We start from the raw sequence: 9,183 nt of genomic DNA, 5'->3' as shown, positions 1-9,183 counted from the left end.
CAAGCTCCGGCGCCACCTCAAGTCGCACCTGCCGGACAAGCCCCACCGCTGTCCCACCTGCGGCATGGCCTACAGCCTCCCACAGAGCCTCAGGCGCCACCAGCTCAGTCACTGGCCCTGGGCGCCCTCCACACCCACAGCAGAGCTCCTGCAGCCTGAGCTCGGGCTGGCGGCCGCGCCCCCGGCAGTTTCCAGGGAGCCAGAACCCAGCCCAGGCCCGGTGCTGATCCATAAGGACTTGGGCTTTGGTCCCTGGGGGGAGGTGGTAGCACTAGAGACGGGCCCCTGACCCTGGCACTCCTATAAAGACTTTCCCCAGCACTTTTGTCTGTGTCTTGTCGCCTGGGGGGGACAGGAGTCCACTGTGACAAGCAGGTCTCCATGGCCCTTCTTATGAGCCACCAAATGATGGCTGACCCACTCCCCAGGGCAGAGGTCCTGCCACCTCCCCGGGGTACCCGGAGCCAAAGCAACTCCACCCAGGGATCCCACATGCAGTTGGCAGTGCTGCTGTCCTGCCTGGGTACTTGCCGCCCATCGAGCCCCTCAGGAGTCAGCCATCATGGCACAGGCCTGTAATCCTAGCACTTGAAAGCTGAGTCAGGAGGACCCCAAGTTCTAGCCCAGCCTGGGCAACTTAGCCAGACCCTGTGTCAAAAGTATAGAAAAGTGAAGAGGCCCTGGGGTCAGTACCACAGAAAAAGTAAATGGAGGGCCAGGAATCTAGCTCAGTGGTTCCATTTCCTGCTTCATAAGCATAAAGTCCCAAGTTTGATCCCTGGCACCAAAAAGGAAATGGAAAGGGCTGGGGGGAAAAGACTGCTGACCTCATTTGGACGCAGACCGAATGGCTTCTGAGAGTTAGCACAGCTCTGTGGACAGCCCTGTCACCAGCTGAGTCCAGGCTTTGGTGATCTGGAGGCTTCTTATACCACCCGAGGGCTGTGAGGCCACTTGTCCTGGGAAGGTGGCCGGGGCCATATCTGTGCTGTCCTGTGCGTGACAGGAGTGGATGGGCTTTGTGGCCCCAAGAGCCAGGACAGTGCTGTGGGACAGCAGTGTCCTTGTCAAAGCCAAGCCACTGCCCCAGGCATTAGCACAATTTCCTGGGCCCCGGGATGTGACAAGGGACACTCGCCCACAGCATCCCCAGAAGCAGCATCGCCACCTTTCTTCAGGATCAGGAGACAGGATGGGAAGTAAGGCTTTCAGTCCCCCACCCATCCCGGAGCTTGAAGCAGCTGGGTCCAGGAGGCCACCCTGAGCTGGGCTCTGGCCTGACCCTGTGCTGGTCATTTGGCAGGTGGGCAGGCAGTGGGGTGTGGCTGACCCTGGGAACGAGACTCAAAAGAGGGTGACAGGACGGGACCCGAGGGCTGCGGAATGAGTCAATGAACATCTGGGGAACAGCTGTTGGGGCAAAGCCCAGGGTGGAGGACAGCGTGAGGACGTGGGGTGCACTCGCTCTCCGGGACCTGAAAGCGACAGGACTGTGTTCTCCAGCCCAGGTGAGTTCAGCCTGGTTTTCGGCTCTGTGAGGTTATAGGCGGTCTGAAGTGGGTGCAGAGAGGAGGCGGCAGGCGCACAGGAGATCGGGCTGGGAACCACCAGCCCTTCCAGGAACCAGAGAGGAAAATCGCACTCGGGCCTGGTAAGAGGCCTGCAAAGTCTGGGTGGCTATTCTGCTGCTGTCTGGAAGGCTGAAATGTGGAAAGTCACTGTGAGCGAGGAGAGGGATGGGAAGCAACACGGGTCGCTTTGTGGGAGAGCAGGAGGTGAGACAAGAAGCAGCTATGTGTTTTATATTTTGAAGCAGCGTCTTCATTTAGCCCAGGCTGGGCTCAAACTTGAAATGCTCCTGCCTCAGCCTCCCTAGTGCTAGAATTAGCACTTGCTTCAGCTTTGTGCTGTCCTGCAAAATAGGTGCCACATCTCCTGATTCACAAAGGAGGAAACAGGTTCAGAGAGAGTGAGAGACGCAGCCCAAGGCACAGGATCAGTGCAGGGGGAGGCCAGGATTCAGTGGGGGCCATCTTTTGACTTCCCAGAATTTGGTCACGAGTCACAGGCAGTCCACATCTGGTTTGCCTCTGACATTAAGCCAGCGGCCCAGCCAATGTGAATACTTTCTGGGCAGAACCTAAGTCTAAATCACCCTCGGAGAGTGAGGCGGGCAGGAAATAGCAGGGCTCTGCAGGGAAGAGGCCAAAGCCACCCAGACTCCAGAATCCAGCTGAGCTGAGTCTTGTCAGCCAGGCCTGTTCCTTAGAGCCAACTGCACCCTTCCTCAACTCTTTCCTCAGCACACTGTTCCCACCAGGCTTTCTTTTCTTTTTCTTTTTTTCTTTTTTGGTTTTTTGAGACAGGGTCTCACTGTGTAGTTGAGACTGACCTGAAACTCACTATGTAGCCCAGGCTGGTCTTGAACTCCTAGCGATCTTCCTGCCTCAGCCTCCCGAGTGCCGGGATTACAGGTGTGCACCACCACACCTGGCTTGTTTTCTTTTTTCTGAGACAGTGTCTGGCTGCGTAGTTCAGGCTGGCCTTGAAGTCACTATACAGCCCAGGCTGGCCTTGAACTTATCGAAATCCTCCTGCCTCAGCCTCTCAAATCCTGGGATAACAGACATGTGCCACCACACCTGGCTCCAGACTCAGGCTTCCACTCAGCATCCTGGGGACACATCCCTAACTTGACATTGACCTGTGTGAGAAGTAGGAATGCTTCAGGGTGTGGGGGAGGCCATCAACCGTGCAGCCATGCCCGGTTCAAAACCTGGGTGCTCACCCTGCCCCATCCTCCCCCCATAAGGCCATCCTGGGAGCCCTGAGAGGGACAGGAGAAAGCCAACACTGAATCTGCTCTGGCCACTGCATGGCCGACACAAACAAGTCAAATGAGTGACACCCACCTCACTCGGCAGACAAGGGAACAGAAACCCAGAGTGGAGACCCCACTGAGGAGCCAGCCTGGAGCCCAGGCCTGCCGACTCCCTATTTTGTCTTGCTTTTGAGAAGAGACAGGATCCCACTCTGTAGTCCAGGTTGGCCTTGAACTCACTATATAGCTCGGACTGGCCTAGAGCTCGTGGTGTTCCTCCTGCCTCAGCCTCCTGAGCGCTGGGATTATAGGTGTGTGCCCGTATACCTATTACGTTTTCTTCTTTAATTTTTTTTTAACTAAATGCACTTTTTTCTCTTTTTTTCTTTTGCAATACTGGGTATCAAACCCAGGGCCTTGCATATTTTAGCCAAGCATTCTATCACTGAGCTACACATTCCTAGTGGTTTTTGTTTGTTTAGTTTTGAGACAGGGTCTTACTATATAGTCCATGCTGGTCTTTTTTTTTTTTAATTGATAAATTTTATCCAGTTCCCCCTTCAAGCCTCCTCCACTCCCTATGTACAAAAGCTTTTGTTTCCAGACCCAAGGGTCAGTGGAATAGATTGGAAGATGCAGAAACAACTCCAGATGTACTCAGCTACCTCAGCTTTGTTTTAACAAAGGAGCCAACCATCCTTACTGGAGGAAAGAAAGCCTCTTCAAAGCCGGGCGTGGTGGTGCACGCCTGTCATCCCAGCACTTGGGAGGCTGAGGCAGGAGGATCACTGTGAGTTCGAGACCAGCCCAGGCTATATAGTGAGTTCCAGGTCAGTCTGAACTACATAGTGAGACCCTGTCTCAAAAAACAAAAAACAAAAGAAAGAAAGAAAGAAAGCCTCTTCAATAAATTGTGTTAGAAAAGCTGGATTTCAACCTGCCGATGATTAAAATTAGATCCCTGTCTTTCACCATGTATTAAACTAAAATCCAAGTGGATTAAAGATCTAAATATTAAAAACAGAAACACTAAACTTGCTGGAAGATAGGAAGATAGGTTAAGCAGAACTCTCAAAAGCACTGGCATAGGAAAAGACTTTATGAAGAAATCCTCAGTAGCGCAGGAACTAGCAGAAAGAATCAACAACTGGGATCTCACCTTATTAAAAAGCTTCTGCACTGCAAGAGAAACCACCAGCAGAGCTAAGAGACAACCTACAAAGTGGAAAAAAAAAAAAACATTAACAGCTGTTCCTCAGACAGAGGTCTACTATCCAGAATAGATGAAGAACTCCAAACAATCAGACCCCCCAAAGATAAAGATCCGATTCAAAAACGGGCATCTGAAATGAACAGACCTTTCTCAGACAAAGAAGTAAAAGCAGCAAATAGATACATGAAAAGATGTCCAACATCACTGGTCCGAGCTGTCTATATGTACCAGTGGGGTACTGTGCTCCTCTGTCACAGCTGTGTCAGGGCTCGTGTGATTTTTCATGCTGGTTATTATTTGTTGTATATAGTTGGGTGTGCTGCCATTTGATGCATCTGTATTTATGATTGTCATCTCTTCCTCTTACATTGTTCCCTTTACTAGGATGTAGTGACCTTCTTTGTCTCTCTTAATCAGTCTTGGGTTGAAATCCACTTTGTCTACAAATAGAATAACTACCCCTGCTTTTTTCTGGTTTCCTGTCACATGGAAAATTGTTTTCCATCCCTTGACTTCCACTCTGTGAATCTGTTTTTCAGTTAAATGTATTTCTTGTATGCAGCATATTATTGGATCCATTCTGACAGTCTGTTTCTGTGAATGGAGACCATTAACACTGATGGTGATAACTAATATGTATTATCTTATCTCGGTGATGTTATTTTTTCTGCTGTTGGCTTCCTTTTTTTTTTGTTTGTTTAATTTCTGGCCTTGCCTGGTGGATTCATTCTTTTGAGGTTCATGGAGTTCCAATCCTTATTGTCTCTTTCCAGAATGTCCTTCAGAACACTTTGGAGTGCTGGTTTAGTGGTCATGAATTTCTTTTTTATTTGTTTATTTTGTTTTTTTGAGACAGGGTCTCACTATGTAGTTGAGACAGCTCTGGAACTCACTATGTAGCCCAGGCTGGTCTGAAGCAGTGATCCTCCTGCCTCAGCCTCCCAAATGCTGGGATTACAGATGTGCGCCACCACGCCCGGCTTGGTGGTCATGAATTTCTTCAGGTGTTCTTTGTCATAGAAGTATCTTATTTCTTTGTCAATTTTGCAAGATGGTTTTGCAAGGTACATCAATCTGGTTGGAGGTTGTTTTCCTTTGGGGCTTGAAATACTTCACTCCAAGCTCTCCTTAACATAAGGGTTTGTGTTGAGAAGTCTGCTGTGACTCTGTTGGGCTTCCCTTTATAGGTGATTTGTTTCTATTCTCTCTCTTTTTTTTTTGTACCGGGGATTGAACTCAGGTCCTTGCGCTTGCAAGGCAGGCCACCGAACCGCTGAGCTAAATCCCCGGCCCTGTTTCTATTCTCTAAAAGCTTTTAATATTCTTTGTGTTGAATTTCTGGAATCTTGACTATTATATGCTTTGGAGAAGACCTTTTTTTTTATCATGGCTAATTAGAGGCCTATCTGCCTCACCTATCTGTATGTCAAATTCTTTTTGCTTGGGAAGTTTTCTCCCATGACTTCTGAGAACAGATTTTTTATGTTATTTGCACTATCTCCTGCTTTTTCAATGACTCCAATCACTCTTATGTTATTCTTCTTTGCATCGTCTGATTTCTCATGGTCCCTTGCTATTTTCAAGAAATCTTTGAATTCCCGATTGCTAACTGCAATCCTATCTTCTATAGCTGATATTCTGTCCTCATATTGGGTCATTCTGCTGCATACACACACACACACACACACACATACATTTTGTACCGGGATTGAACTCAGGACCTTGTACTTGAAAGGCAGGTGCTGTGCCACTGAGCTAAATCCGCAGCCCAGCTGCATATCCTTTCAACGGAGTTTTTAATCTCCTGGATATGTTTGAATCTGTTTCATGGTTTCCATTTCTTTCCTATGCTAGGCATTCATGGTTTCCACCACATTCCTGAGCTCCTCTATTTTTTTATTGGTATCTTTCATTCTGGTCTCTGTAGTTACCTGGGAAATTATTTCTGCTTTGATTTTTTTCTAGAGCCTCGTTCATCTGCTTTATTACTTGTGCTGTTCTCACTTCAGAGAGTCCAGGTGAGGGTTTTCAGATTGTCCCACTTCATTGCCCTTGGGGTTTGCCTTTGGCGAGCTGAAAGTCTGTAGGGGTTGCATCTTGTCTTCTCATTTTCTACTTTTTAAAATTAAAATCGATTCCTGAGTTGATGCTTATAAATTTCTTTTGGCAAGTAGCTTTACTGCCAGTATTCAAAACCCTCAGGTCAATGACGTCTTTTCAGAGGTACCTTCCAGGTGTAGCTAGTTTTTGGGTTTTGAGCCTGTTGCGGGATCCTACTTCTTCAATGTATTGGGAGTGAGACGTTTCTGTCTACTTCGTCCCGCTGCCAGTTCTCTGGCATTAGCCTACGTGTTTGTTTGTTTGTTTTGCTAAGACCTGTAGGCAATCTCGGTCTCGGTATACCAGCAGGTCCAGGCTGGTCTTTCACTCATGGCCGTTCTCCTGCCTCAGCCTCCCAAGTGCTAGGATTATAGGCATTTGCCACCATGCTTAGCTGTGTTTTTTATTTTGAGACAGGTTCATGTTAAATTGCCCAGGCTGAGGGCCAGTTCTTACAGGCCTCAAGAAGTCAAGACAAGGGACAGGAATATAGTTCAGGGGACACAGGCTTTGTGCCTGAAGGCCTGGGTGCCTTCTGGAGCTGGTATCTCAGCTGTGTGATCGTGGCCAGTTGCTGAGTCTCAGTAAAACGGAGGTGTAGGAGACCAGAGGAGAACGGAGGCATGCTACCGACCGTAGGGCAGCATACACGGGATTTCACGAGGAGATACAGGTTCTCTGAAAGGTGGGAGCAGGTTCGGCGATGACAGTCAGACAAAAGCACTCAACACCGAGGTGAAGTTTGCCAATGCTGCTGCAATTTTATTTCTAACTCCAGGTGTTTATATACTAGTTTCAAGGGCACATCACAAGAGTGATTCCAGTCACAGGCAGGCATAAGATAGACAATAGTACTGTAAAAATTAAGACCACAAGGTCAAGGTAAGACCACACCTATATACCATCACAAAAGCTAAGACCATTGAGTCAAGGTAAGACCACACCTATACGCAGTCAGAAGGGGGGAAGTTTGTAAGACAAAGGACTGGCTTTAGCATGTCACCTTCAGGTTCACCTTCAGGACTTCACAGTCCGGGGCTCAGGGTCAGCACTTTGGCCGCCCATCCTCTTGTGCCTCAATATCTCCACATCTCTAGGAACATCTAATTGTTCCTAACCTTTCTTGGGCCCAGAATACAATTCTACAGATAATGAACAAATAGTAATAAAGACAAAATAGAACAGAATTATAGATGAACCCAATGTCCCCAAACTGCAGGCAGAGAGGCCAGCTATTCTCTTCACGGCTGACTTTGCATGCGGTGTGTGCCAAGGACCTCCAGGAGGCTTAACCCCATGGGGACGATACCTCTGGTCTGGTTTCTGCCAGGTGACCGGCATTGTCACGCAGACTCTACTGGCGTGGTCGTGGCAGAGGCACAATTGGCTACCTCTGTGAGCACAGAGGAGAAAGGCTGCACTCAGGGGTGACTGTATAGTGCAGGTTCTAAGGAAAATTTCAGATACCTGAGGTTCCATTGTTTACCTGCGCGTGTAAGAATGGATATTGGCAAGCAGGGGATCCTGTGCTACTTTGATGGCTTGGGCCTGTGTTTGGGTGAATACAGGTCAGGTGAGCCACACGCTGGGGCTCCTCTGCCTACTAGAGGTGAGACTGCCCTGGCGGTCTGCACATTAAAAAAAAATTGCCCATGGGCTGGGGATTTGGCTCAGTGGTTCCGCTGCCTGCCTCACAAGTACAAGGGCCTGAGTTTGATCCCCGGTACCAAAATAAAATAAAATAAAATTCCCAAGCTGAAGACACATAGATAGATGATTGCCCAGGCTGGCTGGCTGGCACTGGTGGCACACACCTGTGATCCCAGGACTGAGGAGGCTGAGGCAGGAGGAGCCCTGTGAGTTCAAAGCCAGCCTGAGCTTCATAGCGACTATCTCAAAAACAGCAGCAACAACAACAACAACAAAAACCCTAAGTAAACTGGTCGTGGTGGTGCATCCCTGTAATCCTAGCACTCAGGAGGCTGAGGCAGGAGGATCGCTGTGAGTTCGAGACCAGCCTGGGCTACATAGTGAGTTCCAGGTCAGTCTCAACCACATAGTTAGACCCTGTCTCAAAAAAGAAAAGAAAAGAAAACAAACCCTAAGTAAGTAAAGTAAATTTCAATGTTTGAGAATTTTTTAAATATGCAAAATAGCTGGGTACAGTGTGCATGTCTAGAATCCTGGCTATTCGGGAGGCTGAAGCAGGTGGGTATTGCAGGTTGGAGACCAGTCTGGGCAATTTAAGGGGACCTCATCTCAAATAAGAAATAAAAATGGGATGGTGATGTAGCTCAGTGGGAAGGCCCGGGGTTCAATCCCAGTATCACCATCCCCCCAAAAAGAAAGAAAAAGGCGGAAGGGGCCGGGTATTTAGCTCAGTGGTGCCGCCACCGCCTGCCTCACAAGCGCAAGATCTCAAGTTTGATCCCCAGTACCAAAAAACAAAAACAAACAAACAAACAAACAAAAACCCAAAAAGGAGGAAGAACACAGCGCATGGCTAAGGGTGCAGCTGGCCCCCCGAGCCTGCGGCTGGCGGAGCTAACCCACAGCACCACTTCGGACAGCTCCGCATCATGGTAACTTTCGTCAGCCACAGCCCCACTGCATGACCCACAAACCCTCTCCTGGGCTTCCACCGAATGGGAGGAACATCCACCCATTACACCAAGACGCAGTCCTGGGTGTTCACGGCAGCCCTTGTTAAAGCAGCCACAGGTGGAAACGCTGGGCAGCGCTGGGTCGTGGGTGAATGGAGGATGTGCTAATGCTGCCAAGTGTCACGAGGGACGGGCCTCTGCTACACAGAGTAGATGGACCCAGAGACCTGCAGGCCAAGGACCGACAGGCACAACCATCCCAGCTGTCCTATTTCTGTGAAGCTTGAATGTAGCAAGACTGACCCCTGCAGCCAGGCTTGGTGGCTCATGTATGTCAGCCCAGTACTCAGAAGGCTGAGGCAGGAGAATCACTTCAAGTTTGAGGCCAGCCTGGGCAGACTGCATAGTGAGATCCCGTCTCAAAAAAAAAAAAAAAAAAAAAAAAA

At 49.0% G+C, this 9,183-nt stretch overlaps 1 protein-coding gene across 1 annotated transcript in view; it reads left to right on the top strand.

Moving 5' to 3' along the window:
- Znf408 (zinc finger protein 408) overlaps nucleotides 1-289 on the top strand; it is a 4,755-nt gene extending 4,466 nt beyond the window's left edge. The window contains exon 7 of the mRNA XM_010612679.1: nucleotides 141-289. Coding sequence (XP_010610981.1) covers nucleotides 141-289 — 149 coding nt within the window. The remainder of the gene's footprint in view (nucleotides 1-140) is intronic.
- Nucleotides 290-9,183: the final 8,894 nt, after the last annotated feature.

Source organism: Fukomys damarensis, unplaced genomic scaffold (genome assembly GCF_012274545.1).
Source record: "Fukomys damarensis isolate Sample0158 unplaced genomic scaffold, DMR_v1.0_HiC HiC_scaffold_27, whole genome shotgun sequence".
Lineage (NCBI taxonomy): Eukaryota > Metazoa > Chordata > Mammalia > Rodentia > Bathyergidae > Fukomys > Fukomys damarensis.
The sequence above is the reverse complement of the archived record's forward strand: the minus strand, read 5'-3'. Positions and strand labels throughout refer to the sequence as shown.